The sequence below is a fragment of the Tympanuchus pallidicinctus genome, unplaced genomic scaffold (assembly GCF_026119805.1).
Source record: "Tympanuchus pallidicinctus isolate F22 unplaced genomic scaffold, pur_lepc_1.0 scaffold2, whole genome shotgun sequence".
NCBI lineage: Eukaryota > Metazoa > Chordata > Aves > Galliformes > Phasianidae > Tympanuchus > Tympanuchus pallidicinctus.
This window is the reverse complement of record NW_026294721.1, coordinates 1,469,675-1,488,627: the sequence shown is the minus strand read 5'-3', so window position 1 is coordinate 1,488,627 and position 18,953 is coordinate 1,469,675. Positions and strand designations below refer to the sequence as shown.

Here is an 18,953-nt window from a genome sequence, read left to right as displayed (position 1 = left end):
GACTCAAGAGTCACGATGGGTCCCTTCCAACTCAAGATTTCTGTCTCTTTATTTTCCATCTTTTTTTAGGTACCAAAAATGGCCCACAGGTGTTGGTAGCACAAATCATCTCCATGCTGGCTAATGTGAACTGCTGCCCTTCCTCACCCTCTTCCTACCTATCTGAGAGCACAGCCTTCCCCACGTTGCTCCACGTGTGCCATCTCTGTGCTCAGCACACACATCCCCAGAGCTTCAGCAGGTCTGTGGGTTGCGTTGGTGGCTCTCCTTTGGTTGTGTCTCCATAAAGCCATTTTCTCCAGGCTGGGATGCACCAGCTTGGAGTTTCCAGCCAAGTGTGGGGGCTCTGAGCCCCAGTACTCTATAATCTCCCCCTAGGGCATCCCCCCATTCTTTCCAGCTCTGTTATAGTGCAAGAGGAGTGAGTTTCATGCACAGTGCCTGGGCACAGCCAGACCCCGCGTCACAGACAGCAGCAGGCAGTCAGGAAAATGCATGTGTGCTTTATTCATGGATATGTCTGAATATCAACTCGTACAGAAGAGATAAGTACAGGTTACACCCCGGCAGTACAGGCAGACACCAAGCATCCTCCCCATGTGCACACACACACACCCATCAGCACCCATCAGCATCCCCTGCCGCCCATAGGGGTACTCTCCCAGCATCACTTTTCCTCTCTGCTCATGCTCTTGCTTGGACAACAACGCAGTATTTGTACATACACAATATCTCACAGATGCGAGGAACTGCCGAACCACTGCAAAACGGTGCTGAGCAGCCAGAAAAAAAAAACAACAGAGTTCAGTGGCTACAGAAAGTTGGCTGGCCACTGCTTTTTTTCCCATGACTCTTCTTTGTGCTTATGGAAGTCCCCAGGTATGGAGTGATTGCTAAAAAGTTGTCTCCCTTTCTCTCCTTAGGCTCACTCAGTCCTTTCCCTCTGCTGCTGTGACTCTTATTTTTGTTTGCAAAGTTTGGTTTGTGAATGGGCTTAGAGGGAGAGCGGCCATGAAGTATCGTTAAAGAAAAATAAGGTGGAATGGTCAGGAAAATTCATGCAGATTTTTTGGATTTTTTTTTTAATTCCCCCACAATATTAACACCCATCCCAACCACTGGCCCTTTCCTGCTGTGTGGAAGCTTGTAGCTCCGTGACTTTCTTCATTGGGAAGCATCCCCAGACTGCAGGGAACTCCTGGGCAAGCAGCAGGCTTTCATTGCTGGGTGGATGCTGCTTCCAAACTCACACCACAGCACAAGGGATGAGGATGGGGAGCGCATTTTCAGACCTGCAAAGTCAGCTCTGTAGGTGTTGTTCAGACCCCTCATTCAAGACCACAACAAAGAACCCTCCAACAGACCCCCATTTACACTTCTGCAGGAATCCCAGCAGACCATTCGCCTTTATTTTACCCCCTCATGCAAGGCCTCTGTGATAAGATCCGTAGTGATTTGCTGTTGCTTTTCACAGCCTCAGGACACTTCTGCCATCCTCCCAGAATTGAGGACACAAGAAGACACCACAATGGGATCTGAGGGTCTGTTTGGCCAGCAAAGCTCAGAGACAACCAACATCCTAAGATGTTCTAAGCCTGACATATACATCCCAACCCTTGCACACCCATCCTGTGCAGAGACTCAGCCCATGATACAGGAAGACCAAAGGCTGGTGGAGACCCATCTGCTGAAACCAGGTGGGCAAAAGAGCAAGGCTGGACAACAGGACTTGAACGGAAAGCAGCAGATGAAGGCAATTCACAGCACGACCTCACGGCATTGAGGAAGTTCCTTGCCGTTCTGCAGTAGGATTTAATCTTTCTCACCTATGGCTCAGAGGACACAGGATTTTGGGTTTACACCACATACTTGCACAGATGGCCCCACTGATGCTCTGGAAATGTTCACAACAGCTCAGGGCATGGCTATGAAGGGAGGTATGGGACCTGTGCCACCGCCTGCATTTCCAATACTGGGAGATCCTCTTGGCCGTGAAGTTTTGGCACACACGATTTGTTTCAGCACATCCCCTGGCAAACTGCATGCAAGATTTCAGTGTGTTCCAGGATCCTGTCTCCTGGATTAGGACAACCCCAGGTGAAGAACTTCAGCCAGGACACAGCCAGGAGGGTTTCTGACCTGTCTCATGCTTCCACAGATATTCATTCGCAAACAAGTGTGGTTTTATATTGGAACAAACCCCCAAGAAAGTCGCTGCTGTTTCTCAGCAAAACCTGAAGCATAAAGCAATGGAAAGTGCTCTGCAGGGAATGGAAATAAAAAGCTCCAGACCTTGAAATTTCAGTTGCTTCTAAACTTTTCTATGCCTCCAAATGCTGAGCAACTGATGTTGTTCCGTAGAGAGGCAGAAACCGAAGGGTGAATGGGCTGCTGTATCCCTGTAATCCCTGTAAAACTCACAGGGAGCAACGAGCCACTCCTGTCCCTCCTGTAGTGGTCAACCTGGGAAAGCATTTGTCTAAGGAAACCTTGCTACTTTTCCTTACCACCTTCTTTATTGTCTTGGTCAAGCATGGAATTCATCTCCCTGCAAAGCTCTGGGACACCCCACCTCACTTCCTCAAGGGAAGACCTCTGGATGCTCGTGTATAACAAGGTCACGTGTATTCCCTTCTGTGCCCTGAGCAACCAGGGAGACATTTGTCCTCATGCTCCATCTGGTTGGGTCACTTTGCCAGCCTCTGCTTAAGCCACCCCTTGGCTGACTAATTGGCACTTGGCAGGAGGCAATGTCATTAGTGTGCTGGTCTGGTTTACCTGGTGTAGGGAACCTGCTTTGACAGGGGGGTTGGACTCAATGATCTCTGGAGGTCCCTTCCAACCCCTACAATTCTGTGATTCTGTGATTACAAGCTAACAAGGATTTCCTCCTCCAGCTATTCAAGGAAGGGGTCTGTAACAATCCACTCCCTACCATGGACATGAAAACCCTTTGTATCCTATCTCTTCCTTACACAGATAATGACATCCCTCAACTGTCCCTCTGTCTCTCTGTGAGACCAACAGGAGCACAAGTAGCTGGTGAGAATGGATTGTGTTACACTCGTATCAAGTCCTAGCTGTAGCCTCACAAGTTTATCCTGCACATAGAGAGGTTGGCTGGGAGTGGAATGACTTTGACCCCTGGCTGCTTGGATGTCATGAAAAAATACCTACCCCAAACACTTCACAGGACCGGTAAGTAGAGATGCTAAGGTTGAGACACGAAGAAAGCCAGCCATTAACAAAATGCAACACACGTGTTTCTTCCTGAACATGATCAATATATGACACGTTTCCCAGACAGGAGGGCCCAAGGAGCTGGTGGCATCTTGGAGATGCGTGCTGGTTGCATGTCAGCTGTAGTTTCAAGCAGGTGGATGGTCCCTGTGAGCCAATAGCCAATTTGTTGTATGGCTGCTTGCTCCACCCCAGAGGTGCTTCAGGATCCTCTCCAGTGAACAGAACCAACTATCTTCTCACCAGGTTCTCTGGTTTCTTCACTCTGAATGAACCAGATGGGCTGTCCTTTGGGTCCTGAGCAGCCTTGGAGATGATCTGTACGACACAACGCTTGACTTGTCCTGTCAAATGTCCCACAGCGTGAGTTGGGGCTTGAGGAAATGTCCTGACAGCTCATCCATCAAAAGTCTTTCCCCTCTTGGCTGGGGAAGGTGAAACCATTTCCATTGCAGCTCTCATTTTCTGACTCAGCTCTCTCCTTTGGCTTTTCCAAGGGAACTGTCTGTGGCTCACAACCCCAATCCACAGAGAGCTGGAGAGACAGCAACCACACTGTGGGGTGAAAAGTGGCCAGGACAAAGATGAGCTGGTTGTTGGTGATGCTGATTGTATAAAATCAAACAAATTGGAAGATGGATGAGGAGGAGAAAGGGATACCTACACACTCACCTCTCCTTCCCATCCCTTCCCTCCTCCTACCCCACCTCCTGAAAGAAGTTCCTTGTCTGGTTGTTTTGTTTTGTTTTTTTAAAGAAACCAACACAAAGAGAGTCACTGCCCGGCGTGATCCCACTCTGCTTCACATCACAAAGAGGCTCAGCACAGCAAGAGTAGGGAGAAGCCACAGCTGCAGCTGGGAGGCTGCCTGGTGGCAAGGAGCTGCTGGGCTGGAGGTCTCTGATGACAGACGAGTGGAGCCCCGCAGGAGCCTCTCCTCTCCAGCCACCTGCAAGAGAAAGGAAAAAGCATGGGTGAGTGTTATGGTTTTTAGCCTTGTGGTCAGCTCGGCTCTGTTGGAGATGATGGTGGTGAAAGTTTCTTTTTGTAAAGAAAGTGGGGGCCTGAACGCCCATTTTGGTCAGGGGACATCCATGCCCGTGGAGTCAATGACTTGACGCAGTGACCTCTCCAGGTGGAGATATCCCCAAGTATTGGAGGTACCTCCATGGCATCAGCAGGCATTTCACCAAGCAGCAGCTGGGACCTGGGTAGATTACTCCATAGGTAATGGCTTTACATTGTGCCAGAGGAGGTTCAAGTTGGATATGAGGAAAAATTTATTCTCCAAAAGAGGGATCAGGCACTGGCAAAGGCTGCCCAGGAAAGTGGAGGAGTTGTCATCCCTGGAGGTGTTCCAGAAGGGGATGTGGCACTGAGGGACACAGACAGTGGGAATGATGGAGGTGGGCTGGGGATCTCAGAGGTCTCTTCCAACCTTAATGATTCCATGATGCTATGAAAGAACTGTGCACGTGGCCATCTGGACCAGGCTGTCAATCACAAATGAGTTTCACAGCTTCTCCATTGCTTGCAAGTGGTGGCTTGGATAAAATTCTCAGTGCAGGGTCTTGGCCTTTGACTCAGATTGCACAAAGGTCTGGTGAGCACCAGCAAGTCCTCCAGCTCTCCTGGATGCAAATCTCCTCTGATGAAAATGCATGGCTACCCATGCCCTGAAAAGCAGTTTGGGAAGCTGAGGCCACACTTCTGCACCTACTGCAAGACCTGATAACTGCTCAGTGAAAACAAAGTTGTGTGAGATGGTTTGGGAAAAGGTTTTAGAAACCTGCATGTGGAAGCTCCCAGGAGGTACCATCTAATTCAACACAAGGCACAAGCTCAGTCCTCAGAATCTAGTGACAGCTTCTGTTACCTGCATGTTCAGCAAATCAGGGTCACAGTTAATTATTCACTAGTAAAATAATTCAATCTGAAGATTACTCTAGTGGGCGGCGAATCAAGGTCATTGCTTTTCATTTAATAATAAAATATTTAATGCTTATTACTGTCATCATCAGTAAATTAACCTGGTATTTGTTTTAGAACGATTTCAATTTAATATTACTTCGATACTAAAAACTTGCTGATGGGTAGAATCTTTCAGCCGACGTTTTTCAATGCTTGGTGATCCTTGCTCAGTTAAGTTTCAATGTATGACCTCCAGCAGCTGAAAAGCTTGTCTGCACCTATGTGAATGCTCCACAACTGGGCAAGCAGTTGAACCAGTGGTTCTGGTTTTCTTCTACACTCCCAGAAAGCACAGGAATGTTCCTAGAATACCCATCTTTCTCATTAGCTTCCTCTCTTCAGTACTTGAAGGGAGAGTATAAACAGGAGAGGGAATGGCTGTTTATGAGGGTGGACAGTAATAGGACAAGAGGTTTTTAAGTGAGACAGGGGAGGTTTAGGTTGGATATTAGGAGGAAGTTTTTCACTCAGAGAGTGGTGAAACACTGGAACAGGTTGCCCAAGGAGGCTGTGGATGCCCCATCCCTGCAGGCATTCAAGGCCAGGCTGGATGTGGCTCTGGGCAGCCTGGGCTGCTGGTTGGTGACCCTGCCCATAGCAGGGGGTTGGAACTGGATGAGCATTGTGCTCCTTAGCAACCAGGCCATTCTGTGATGCTATGATTCTACGATTAGCACTCATGAAAGAAAGGAGATGGTGATCAGCAGGACTGAGGAGAGGATGAGGAATAGGATAGCATTGCCTTGTGCTTGGTGTCGGGTAAGAAGATGTCATGGTATGAGGAAGAAGATGAGTCAGGGAGTCTAGAAAGTGGAGGGGAGGCTGATTATCTGCATGTAGATGCAGTGACACAGTTGGAAGATGGAGCTGCGGTGAGGAGGACTGGAGGACGTGGAGAGGCATGGATACAGCCGAGTGACCCTTGGGCCAGGTTCTCTTACCTTGGTAGGCTGGAGGTGCTCAAAGATGTTCTCGCTGAGGGTTGCCACAGCTCTGTTGGCGTTTCGCTCCTGCTTGTACATCTGTGTGGTGGGGGGGATGGATGGGGCTGTGGCTGCGTTCAGGTAGGTCCCATTGCCGAAGGCCTGGATGGCATTTTCTTTGTGTGGGGAAGAGATGGAAAAAAGCACCATCAGGGCAATGCTCCCAAGGGCCAGCACACGCATCCTTCCTTGGGTGATACTTACGGAGACAGATGTTGTCCGTGAAGAGGTGCAGGAAGCTCTCGCACTCTTCCTGCCGGTTGCCGCTTGCGTTGCACGTGCACCAGGGTGCTATGCTGGAGGTCGAGTTGTCAATGTAGTTTGGAGTGATGGGGCTGCCTGTGGGAAGGGTGGAGAAGTGTTACCCCAAAGCTGGGAATTCAAGGAGGGGACAATGTCATCTCTTTGCTGCTCTCTTATGTTGCTCTGGTTAGTCTCAATCATGCTCCTATGTGATGAAAAAACCCTTTTGGTGCTGGTGTCACAGCTCTGCTTTGCTCCCAGGGAGAAGAGGATCATTTTCTATCTCTTAGCTCACCCCACCACCAACAAAGCCTTTAGTCAACTAAAGTGTGCTCTAAGTCTAAGGAATGGGCAACTTCCAGGAGCTGAGATTTCCTAGTTACATTCAGATATTGTTTGTGAATGTTTGAGGAGGTTTTCACACTAGCATCAGAGAAGCCAAACTCAGCCTCCAGAATGGTCAGAGACAACAAAGGAAGGATTAAATGAAGGTCAAGGTCAAGAATGAAATCTTGACCCGAACAGCTGCCAATCTATCCCTTCCCTTTGGAACGGACCAAGTCCAATAGCCACCGGCGCTTCTCTTTGGACTCTGGATGTGCTTGTGCTAACAGCTGCCAGCAGGGCTTCTGCAGCATCTGAAAACCCAGTCTGACATCCTCTGAGGTCAGCAGGATGACAGGGAAATCCAGCAATGAGATCAGAGCTCACCCAGCAGAGCAGGTTCTCTGGGACAAACCCATCACCGTGAGCATCAAGCAGGGTCTTGCAGCAGCTCCTGCTGTGTGGTTTCCCTCTTTCTGATGCAGCTATCATGAAGTTACCCCATGACCATGGCTTAGGCTCCTTCTTTCACATAGCAGAGGGTCTCCTTGAGATCCTACTCTCAGATGTCCACCTTTCTACTTTCATAGCTTTCAACTGGCTGCAATACAGGAGGCTTCCCACTCAGGGAGTGAAAGATAGAGCAGTGGAAGAACATGGGACCTTACCTATGATCCCAGTGTAGGCCAGCAAGCAGGCAGCATAGCTGTCCCTCCGGCAGCCACTTGCAGTCTGCAGGGATGGCTGGCAATTAAACTGGAACTCTGCATAACGAGACCTATTGGAGCAAGAATGCAAAAACACAGAGTGCCTTAGCCTGGAAGGAAGCTTAAAGATCATCGAGCTCCAACCCCCCTGCCATGGGCACGGTTAAATGGGACTTGAGAGCAGAAATATTTGGGGTGAAAAGAGAGATAATAGCACACTGGAGGTGTCTGCTGCATTCACACAGAAGGGGATAATATTCACAAGATTCTGTGCTGCTGTAGCTGTTGCTAAGCCAGTTTGAATACAAAACACAGGTTTTCGTCTCGCCTGCCCCTCCAGCAAAGCCAGAAGTGAGTTTAATCACCCTGAGAGGAGATGTGGAGAGGTGCTGTAGGTCATGTTGTACAAGCATCCTCTGGGACTGCAAGAAAGGTGCAGTCTTGGAAGAAATGTTTGTTTTCTGATGTGCAAAGCTGATTTTCAAAGGAAGAACTGTTGCAGACAGCAAGATAATTCATTCTCTATTGCAGCTATCTGACTCCAGAGTACTAATCTTCCCTAGAGACCTAAGCCTTCATTTTTGGACTGAATTGCTGAAAGAGAGAATCGCTCTGGTCCGCTTTCTCTCTCTTCAAAGATCATGCTCTAAATGTTGCTGAGGATATCTTCAGTTTAAGGGCAGTGCCCAAAGGTTCTGATATGCTCTCTCCATCACCATGGCTGTTGACATCTCTTCTGCTACCGGCACCCACTCTCAGAAGATTGGACTCCCTTGGGTCTGTGGAGTGAGAGGTGCATGCCACAGTTGTGCCTCAGCTTTTGTATGGTTGGGCTGAAAGCATCAAATCTATCAGCACAAAGTGGTTTTGAGACCCAAATCTGAGCTTGTTGGGACCCTCCATGCAAGGAAATAGAGGAATCTTTCAGACATGCCAGATAGCTCTTTGCATGTGGCCACCCTACTACCGTGGTAGGAAAAACTCAATACATCATGCTGCCAAACAGATATTTGACACTTAATTCTATAGGAATGGGACAACTGTTGGCACGTCTGGTAGCAGTTGGACATGGCAAGCTATTTAAGTCATTCACATGGGGCTCTTAGGTAGGACATAGAACTGTTGGAGATACAGATGCACCTAGTCAAACAGCTGGTGACCATCTCATCAACCTCTCTTTCCTGTGCTATGGCCAGGCAAAGTATGCTTACCAAATCTTTGTTGTATCATTTGAAGGAGGGAGGGATCAACTGCAATTTTTACACTACTCTTGTTAGTAGAGCCCACACCTCCAAGCTGGGAAGCTGGAGGGGGTTAGGACTGGTAAGAGGACTTAGCAGTGCAGCAGGATTTGCCGTGGGGTATTTTACTCCTTCAAAGTGCCATGATTTGTTCTTGGCTCTCCTTGTGCTTTCTGCACTGCTGGCTTTGACCGGCTCACACTTCCACCCCTTGCTCCTGCCAATGTCTCTAGAGGTTGTTTTATATTATACATTCAGAGACCAAGGAACTGGATAATTAACAGCTGTGCTGTTTGTGGGAAATGGTTTCAGCCTCTTGGGAAGCAGCACTCTCCCCTTTGAACCTCTTCTTTCCCTCTGGGCCCACTTGTCTTGTTGGGGAGAGGGCAATACTCATCTGATTTGATTCTCTGGATACCTGGGGGGAATTTTCAAGCAAGAACTGGCGGGACTAGAGGACTTTGGAGTCAGCATCAGCTCTGTATCTCAATTTTTCTGTTATCAGCATTTCTGGGTGCATTAATGCCAGGACACCCTTCCAAGAAGATGTGTGCTACATGCAGCAGCCTTCACCTTCTCTTAGGAAAAGACAATTTTTTAATGCACACTAGAGGTGTTCAGTTCAGGAAGTCCCAAAGCCCAGAATAATTAGAGCCTGGAACAGTTCTGGGAAATATATCCTACACTGGCCTTGCTCTTCTACTCTCCTCCAGGTGTTTGCTCATGGCAAGAGCTGCACACAGGACAAGGAGCTGGGAGCATCACTGCATAGAATCATAGAATCATAGAATGGCCTGGGTTGAAAAGGACCACAATGATCATCTGGTTTCAAACTCCCTGCTATGTGCAGGGTCACCAACCAGCAGCCCAGGCTGCCCAGAGCCACATCCAGCCTGGCCTTGAATGCCTGCAGGGATGGGGCATCCACAGCCTCCTTGGGCAACCTGTTCCAGTGCCTCACCACCCTCTGTGTGATAAACTTCCTCCTAGTATCTAACCTAAACCTCCCCTGTTTCAGTTTAAAACCATTATCCTTTGCCCTAGCTTATGGAATATGAAAGACTTTTTGAGAAATAGAGGGGTAAAAAAAGTGCAGCTGAGGGAAAAATAAATCAGGAGAGTGCATGTGAGTATCCAAATTAAGATATTTCTGTGTATGCATGAGTGCATGCATGAGTTTGGAATGAACTCCACGCTGCATCCCTGCGTAGCTTCCTGGAAATATTTCCATAGTGGGCTTTTCTTTGGAATGAATCCAAAATTGATAGAAAAGTTCAAATAAGGCTCCAACATCAATTTGTTCTGCTCATTAACACTTTCCATATCAGGGTATGAAACAAAGTCACGGATCATGGGAAGGAGCCACTCACACAACAGCCTACATTAGCAGGTCATGGTGAGTCAACTGTGGAATCATACAACCATAGAATATCCCAAGTTGGAAGGGACCCTCAAAGACCATCGATTCCAACTCCTGGCTCTACATAGCGCCACCCAAAACCTAAATGCAATGTCTGAGAGAGGCGTCCCAGTGCTCCCTGAGCTCCGTGAGGTCGGGCCATGACCACTGCCATGGGCAGCTTGTTCCATGCCCACCACACCACCTGGGGCTGAGCTTTTCCCTAAATCCCACCTGCCCCTCCATTGACGCAGCTCCATGCCATTCCCTTGGGGAAATGGTGAGATATGTGCACTCCACCAGAATCCTACAGGAAAATACACAGCTCTGCACACCGGGCTGCCCCCAGTTGAGGAACCCCAGGCTTGGTTGGGCGCCGTCTCTCCATGTCACCCACCCCACCGCACGCACGTACCTACAGACATAGTTCTCACGGCAAGAGTCCAGCGGTGCCAGGCAGTTGGGTTTCTCCTTGGATTCATAGGAGCAGGCTGGAACGATGGTCTGCCGCCGGCGCTCAGCACAGGCTGTGTCTTCACAGGGGCAGAAGAGCAGCTCGTGGGTGTACTCGGGTGGCACGCGGTCGAAGAACTTACGTAAGGCCTTGTGGCACTTGGACCGATTGCAGGTGTCAGCCCGAGCCAGGCGCCGGATGCAGAAGGAGACATATTCCGTCCGCAGCCTCTGGCACATCTCGTCCACGTTGCAGGCTTTGGCAGCATCCAGGCAGCGGTTCACCTGGGTCACCTCGTTCTCAGAGCCTGCGGGTTGGTGTAAGATGGTGATAGGGTTTAATGCTCAGCTCCCACAGGCAGCAGCGCCGCATTTTAAGACCTTCCTCCCAACCTTTTCCTTGAGGTGGCCGCCATTGGCTTCAGAAAAGCTGTGGCCATGTGGAGTCCACATCTGCTCTGTGTTGAAGTAGAGCCAAATCCTTTTTCCCTGAGATGTGCCATGGCCACAAAACAAACCTCACACCCCAAGTCTGCTCTACCTCATTCCTGCATTTAATGAAAGGAGACTATGCTCTACCTTGGGCATCTTTGCTCTAGCTCACACACTGATCATCATGAATTAACACCAAGGCCTGCTGAGGCAGCAGCCATTCATAGAATCATAGAATCATAGAATCATAGAATCATAGAATCATAGAATCATAGAATCATAGAATCGTAGAATCGTAGAATTGTAGAATCATGGAATCATAGAATCATGGAATCATAGAATCATAGAATCAGGTTGGGAAAGACCTACAAGATCATCCAGTCCAGCTGTCCACTAATTATCCTTGCTACCACATTAGAAGACACATCAATGTATGACCATGACTGGATCCACCAGTGTGATGGGATTTGTTCCAACGGACTTCCTTTTGCCCAACATCAAACACTAAGTCAATGGCCAAGCCAGCTCTCCTGACACATCTAATCTGCTCAGACCCTTGCATCACAACTTCTTTTCCCTGTGCAGTGAGTTTCCTCAGGCCTCTGGAGGTGCAGATAGATCCTGGAACTATTTCAAAGGTGGATGGAGCTCTCTTTTGTATCAGGAAGAATGCCACAGAGTGACCACTAGGAATCTGTTGAGACATTAAGCTCTTGCTGATGGGAGAGATGAGAAGAGGGTCCGCCATGTGCTAGAGAAATGAATTTGAATTCTTCATCTCTCTGAATTAAGCCCATTACCTGAAGCACACTTAGAAGGATGTTTTCCCCAGCAGAGAAGATTCTTTTTTGCAGAGGAAAAACCCCAGAATAAAAGAATTTGTGCTGCAAAGTCAAGCCCTGTCTTTGACCAGGAGTTAAAACCATCCCGTCACCGTGACAAGTGCTGATGCATTGACAGCCACTCCGAGCACTTCAAAACTGGCTGCCCTCCTTTATTTTTGCAGCCATTGTCAGATGCTCCATCTCTGAGCTGTTTATTTTCCCCTTCGTTTTGTCTCCGCTGTTTACTAGAAGATGAATTTCAAGTTCTTCAGTCATTTTACAATGGATGGCAATTTTGCTCGGTGCATTTCTACAACATAAGTGCTCCTCTTTAAAAATGCCCAGAGATAAATATTGTTCAGAGCATCAGTTTACGCAGGGGAGCTGTCAGAAAATGTGTGGGAATGTTACTTGGAAGGGTTTCATTACCCAATCAGCTAATGAATCACAGGGAACATGCTAGTTGTTCTCCTGCTCACACGCAACAGCGGAGGACTTACTTTTAACATTCACTATTACAATTAGAGTGGAGGGATATCATTCTGCTTCTGTGTTTTTAATGGTGGCCACATATTGTTTTTTGTAAAAACTGGGTTAAAAACGCCTGTCACTCTGACTTGGCATGGCTTCATAGGAATGTCTTACATTTCAACGAGTTCTTGGGAATTTTTGGAGTGTATTTGTAAAAGGAACCTTTGGCAAGGCCGATCCTATAATTCTATGCACTGGACAGGCACAACATGACAGGTCATGAGCTGTGTTATGGACTGTTCTGATGTATAAATAGGGAAGAAAAAATTAAACCAAAAAACATCATGCGTCTCCATGGATGCTGAGTCCTTTGGTATGTATCCCTGCTGCTCCAGGCTCATTGGCTCTGCTGCCCAACCAGTTTCAATCTGCTTTAAAAACCTGTCTGTGTGTTAATCATGCATAAAAATCCCCGTTCCTGGATGGATTTTGCCGTGCTCTGAAGTGCCCCGTAGGACTTCTAGAAAAAATAAAAAGGAAAAAACTCTTGTGAAGAAGGCCGTGACCTGGCAAACAGCTTTGTGCATGCTTCACTTTGCATGCTCAAATCAGTCAAGTGGAGTCAATAAGAAGATGTGAGGTCAGGGAACATTTCCCTTCCCTTTGCTGGTCAGATTGTCAGGGGCTGATGGGTTAATTTGCTCCTGGACATTTTCACCTAACAAGTGCCTCGCTGTTGAGGGGACTGCAGCCATCCATCAGCTGCAGGGATGTGCTGCTCCCTGCTTGCTTGGGTGCATTCCAGCCGTGTCCTCCACTCCAGAGCCAGGTGCACACTCAGGAAGAGATGTGAGAGGTCTGCCTCTTTGACACATCTTCCAGAGACACAAGTGGAGCAAATCACCTGTTTCCAGGTGTCTATTCTGGTAATAAAAAATCACTGTTGGTAAAGCTTCCCCATGGTTTTGGTACAGGTTGTGTTGGCAGCAGTGACATTGGTGATGGATGGCTAAAAGCTACTGCACTGACCTTTTAGCTGCTGAGCCAAGGGTTCATGCCCTCAAGGAGGTTAAAAGGTAGGGCAGCTTTGCTCGTGTTATTAAGGGGATTACAAGATTCAGAGCCTGAGTCCATAGGCTGACCTCAGGGCGTGGGGTTAGAGGTTGTGATTGGGATCAAGCCAGTAGGTTGGACCACTGACCTTTTTGCCTTTGGGGTATCTGACCCTGTGATTGATGAGGAAGCACCTTCTAGTCCCTAATGGCAAGCAGCCATCCAGTGCTCACCAGGGTTTCTGCATTGCACAGGTGATACACCTGCTGTGGAGAATCAGCCCACAGATGATGGCTCATCACAAGAGGCCTTCCTACTTCGTCCCTCTGCCCCAGCCCTTCAGAATGGGCATTTGAAAGACAAAAATGATAAAAACTGCAAGTGTTTCTTCAGGGGGATATATTCTTCTACCTAGCCATGCAATGCTTTGTAGAGACCATGAGAGACCACGGAGGACTGCCTCCTCCTTAGCACTTGACAGCCAGTTCTCCCACTTTGAAGAGCATCTTCTCAGCCACCTACCTGCAGTGATGGAGGCCAGCCGGACGTAATCAAAGCCCCTGATGAATGGCTCATAAGGAGAACTTTCCAGCACGTTCATGCCTGGTGTGAAAAGAGCATCTGGTGAGAAGGCAGTAGAAGAGACTGAGATGTGCAAGGCTCAACAGTTGTAGCACACGTTGGCTTGGTTGGTCCAAGAATAATTGTGCTCTAAAGGTCATAAGTAAATGGATAGCCAGGGTCACAGCAACTGTTGGGATCATATCCTTAGAGAACAGAATAGAATGCAGCTAGGTTTGAAAAATATATTGTAACTATGGACTAGATCTACCCCTCAGAGAGCAGCTGAGTTACAACCTTGTATAGCTCAAGTCCTGGGCCCTTTTCTGAGATTGCCACTGAGGACACCAGATCGCAACACAAGCTCTTGCTTATGGGCAGAGCTCATGCTATCATAGAGTCAGAGAAGCATTAAGGTTGGAAAAGACTTCTTAGGATCACCAAAACTAATTCCAACCCACCCCTAGCATACTCACTGACCACATCCCTCAGTGCTGCATCTCCATGGTTCTGGAACACCTCCACGGATGGTGACCCCACCACTCCCTGGGCAGCCTGTGCCAATGCCTGACCACTCTTTCATCTCCTAATACACATCTCCTAATACACAACCTGACCCTTTTTGGCACAACTTGGGCAATCACCTCTTTTCATATTGCCTACATGCATTTTCCAACACTATTCTTACTTTTTTTTTATATCCCTCCTTTGTTCAGTGGTCCTCATCTCTTTCTAGGACGCAAGTAGAGCAACATTTCATTTTCATATTTATTAACACCTCTTCTCTTCTTGCCTACAGCCCCTTCTTACTTGGCACTGAGCTAATGACCCACAACTCCCGCAGACACTTCCCCTCTTCATTTTTAAGTCACTGGGAAGCTAATTTTATTCAATTGGTGCTTCCCTTTCATCCGTTCAATGGTCTGTAATGCCCCGTCACCCTGATAGATACTAGAGAATATTATTGAAGCAAACAGCTCGGTATCATTTTTTTTTATTAGACATTTAGATGGATATGGACAGCAGAAGCAGATGTACTGGCTGGGATAAAAGGACTATCAAACCTCTTGCTCTGGGCATATGCTGATCACCAGCTGCGGTCAGGAAGAAATGGCTCCCAGGGTACACAGCACTGTGCAATTACCACAGGTGCATTACAAGGCAGCTTTACACCTTCATTGAAATATCTTGCATCGTTACTGACTGGAGAGGGGCCCATTTGTATGTTCCAGCATAGCAGTTTTATGTCCTGGTGATATAGCACCTTATCAGAGAATTGTTATCGGGTTGTCATCATGTTATTGTGTCTCCAAATGGGAAGGTGGCTAAACACAGGCACACACAAGAGAAGCTGAGTAAACAGTACGCTTTATAAATTCCCCGAGCACACACTTCCACAATTGATTTTATAAGAGGACTTCTAGGAAGCTTTTTACAGCCTCCTGGGTACGTATGACTGAAAGACAAAGCTCTGCAAGGAGCACATAGATTGGCTTCCTTTCTCAGTCAATTAAACATGTGTAAGGACTCTGAAACATGTGACTATTATGAAATGTATTTCCCCCAGGAAATTAAGGTAAGGAAATCAAAGGCTTGAGAGTGTGAATCTGCAATGCAAGTGAGCTTGATGCTTGCAAAAATGCAGGGCTCAGAACATGACAGCAGAGAAGTAGGGCAGTCTCTTCAATAGCCCTTCCAAAAGAGGAGGTCTGAAGCTGCTGGACCAACATCCCATCCAGCCAGGCCTGTATCCATCTGGAGATGCACACCTGGCCCCTGCCCACTATCAGTTCTCCCTGCCATCCTCTCCCTGCTCTTCCAGAAGTGGGAATCCTCCTTGCATCACTGTCCTGCACACTCACATTACTTCAGACCACTTGTTACTCAAACCCTCTGCTCTTCCCCACCCTCTTCACTTGGTAATTAGGGGAAAGATCAGATCCTGGGTGATGCTGGGGCCTCTTATTTCCATAGTACCACCATGCTCTGTGCCCTGCAAGCTGCACTATCATAGAGTCATGGAATGGCCTGGGTTGAAGAGAACCACAATGACCATCTGGTTTCAATCCCCCTGCTATGTGCAGGGTCACCAACCACCAGGCCTGGCTGCCCAGAGCCACAACTTTCACTACTTGAAAGCTTTCTGAGAACTTGATCAAGCAGCTCCCATTCTGTCAAGCTAGTGCTTTATGGTCTTCATCCTCTTTGTTTTGCTTGACCTTTTGGCCTGTCACCCCTGCACCTTTCCTTCCAGCTTTCAGCCAGCAGTGTTTTATTAATCTATTTTGCAGCCTATGGTTGGAAGGTTCTGTTTTATTCCCCATTTTAATTTTCATGGTGCATAAAATACTCACCAGCCTGACAACGAAGAGTTATGACCACAGAGGTGCAATTTTATGATGACTCTTAAAAAACGTCAAAATCCAAACTTACTAAACACACTGGGAACACTTTAAATTCCAACTTGATGTCACCAGCCCCAAATCTTCACTAACCCAAAGACACCTGTGCACTTGAGATCCTCCAAGAGAGTGATTTGTTTTAAATTTACACCATTTTTTTTCCTCGGTGCACAAACTTTTCTGTAAGATATGCAGCTTCAGGGCTTGGCTAGCATACTTCTATTTACACACAAAACACACCATGCCTTTCTCCAGAGAATATCTCAAGGTATACTGGGAACATCATGAAAAAGAAGGCAACATACAAAAAGAAAGGAGATGTCTCAAGTTTCCAGGGTATCTTCCTAAAAATGCCAATACTGTGGGGCATCATAGGTCCTGAGATGGAACAGGATATGATACGTATGACCTTCATCACACTGACTTTATGTTGGGGAGCTCTACAGAGGGACTTAGCTTTTGGGAAGACCCTAAGAAAAGAGCACTGTACCCAACTGACCTTCCATCAGCGTGTGGTGGATGCTCCAGTAGACACTCAAGCAGTGCTTCTCCTTTTTCATGCCTCGCTTGCACTTGCAGCCGTAGAGCTGGCTGGAGAGCAGGGCAGTCACTGTGCTCCTGCACTGGTTCTTGGCATCGGGGCCCAGCTTGTTGGCTCCATTGCCTGCGATGCATTGCCGGAGGGTCCTGAATTTGGAGCTGCAGATGGGGTCGTTGGTGCAGGATTCACCTGCCTGAAGGCAGTCCCTGCTTGAGCTGACAGCTTCCGCCATACCTTCTGCAAGAAAACAGAGGAGGGATGTGAGGCTGATGGAGGAAACCCTGGCTGGGAAATGAGTTGTGTATCCCATGAGATGGACCAGGTTGGCATGTCCACCTTCAGATATGAAGGTGGAAATCAGGCACATTACCACTCACTCTACAAGCAAATACCTTGCTTCTGAAGTTCTTAAGCAGGCAGATCTCTCCCCAGGGTATCAGCTGGAGGATTTAAATGTCCAGGCTCACCACTCCTACTAAGAAATTGTACTGAAATGCTCCAGCTGATGAAGAGCCCCTGCTTCCTACACCTCTCACTGAGGAGCCAGAAGGAGAAACCAACTCCATCCTTGAGACCAGGGCCTTCCTGATTTGAGAGAGTGGCCCCAGATGGGGTCAACCTGGAAGCCAGATTGTACATGCTTGTCTTATCTCCATTTGCAGCATAGAAAGCTCTCCAAGGCCTTCACCCCCCTCACTTCTCTATCTCATCTCTGCTAACTGATATTAACACAAACCCAATCTTGTTGAACACTCCACTCTCTTCTCCTTGCACAAAATTTGATCTTGCTCACACCCTCCCTGAAGCTCTGAGTTGCTTTGTGTGGGGTGTTTTGACATGGAGCCAGCCCACACATGTCCCAAGAGTTGGCCCTTGTTTGCTGCCACCACTTCCCCAGGAATCCCATTGTTTTGTTTTGCCTTTTACCAAATGCCTACAAATTCCCCTCAGAGTTACTTGTGAAAATACTAAATGCTCTGTTCCCCATGCTGCAAGGACAGAGAAAAGCACAGGAGGAAGGAGTCATTGCTACATGCACACCAATAAATTAAGCATCCCCAGCAAGGTTTGGTGATGCCAAATCCCCATGCCCAGAGCAGACCATTGCAATGCTATTAAATGCTCTTCCTCTCTACAACAGGATGGCCACATCCAGAGTGACTCCAGGGAATGGGACCTGTACAATGGCATGCCAGGGCTATGAGGGGAATGGTGGAGAGAAAACAAGAGAATTGTGCTCCTTCCAGTTGTGGAGCTCTGGAGCACACTGATACAGGTCAAGGATGGTTGCACCATGACTTTGTGGGAGTGCTGAAGATGGAAACCTGGTTTATGAGAGGGAAGGTTCAGTCTCCATGTCTACAATGTAATTTCTGATTCTGCTGTACTATAAAAACAGAAACTGCTTCTATGACCTTGAAGGAGGACTTCTCAAACAACTCTCAGAGGAACTCCTTGTCCCAGCAATTCTTATTTCCCTCTGGATGGGAACACATTACAGCTTCACAGGGTAGATGAGGTGGGGGGAATCTTCTCATTTTTGAACCCTTACAGAGTGAGAACCAACTCAGACAACATTACAGAAATCTCTCCAAGGAAAAATGTGGGTCCAACATTCCCATCACCAAGGGCTTCATCAGATCTCCCCTTTCTCCAAGAGTCCATTGATTTCTCCAGAGTTCTTTGGTCCTCCTTCCACCTGCTACCTTCCAGGCCTTGAATTTCTGCTACTGCCTCTGCTACTCTCCCCATGGATGTAGAGCCCACTGCAGCCATTCCCTCCATCCCTCCTCCTTTGGCAATAGCAGAGCATTTGCTCAGAAGGAGCTGCTTCTGTCACTCTTTCTGATTAGAGTAGAAGGTAGCAGCTGGAGTTCAGATATTTCAATTACATTTATTACAAACTTTGGGTGAACCCACCAGGAGGTTTCTCCTGAAATACCCCAATGGCATCTCAAATGTAAAACCTTTCATCAAACTCCAGACTATTTCAAAGTGCCTCATGGCCAACGTCAGGCTTTCAGTTATCTCAAATCGCACAACACCTCAAATTTGAGTTCCCCTCCCTCTGATTTATTCACAGACCTGGTTTATTTAGCACTCAAGGC

At 47.7% G+C, this 18,953-nt stretch overlaps 1 protein-coding gene across 1 annotated transcript in view; it reads right to left on the bottom strand.

The window, feature by feature from the left end:
- Window positions 1–483: 483 nt before the first annotated feature.
- Window positions 484–18,953, bottom strand: part of GFRA4 (GDNF family receptor alpha 4) — a 70,175-nt gene continuing 51,705 nt past the window's right edge. Inside the window, exons 2-8 of the mRNA XM_052681852.1 lie at window positions 16,804–17,082; window positions 13,864–13,944; window positions 10,524–10,869; window positions 7,430–7,539; window positions 6,399–6,533; window positions 6,153–6,310; window positions 484–4,189 (exon numbers count right to left, since the gene is read on the bottom strand). Coding sequence (XP_052537812.1) covers window positions 4,043–4,189; window positions 6,153–6,310; window positions 6,399–6,533; window positions 7,430–7,539; window positions 10,524–10,869; window positions 13,864–13,944; window positions 16,804–17,082 — 1,256 coding nt within the window. The 3' untranslated portion in view covers window positions 484–4,042. The remainder of the gene's footprint in view (window positions 4,190–6,152; window positions 6,311–6,398; window positions 6,534–7,429; window positions 7,540–10,523; window positions 10,870–13,863; window positions 13,945–16,803; window positions 17,083–18,953) is intronic.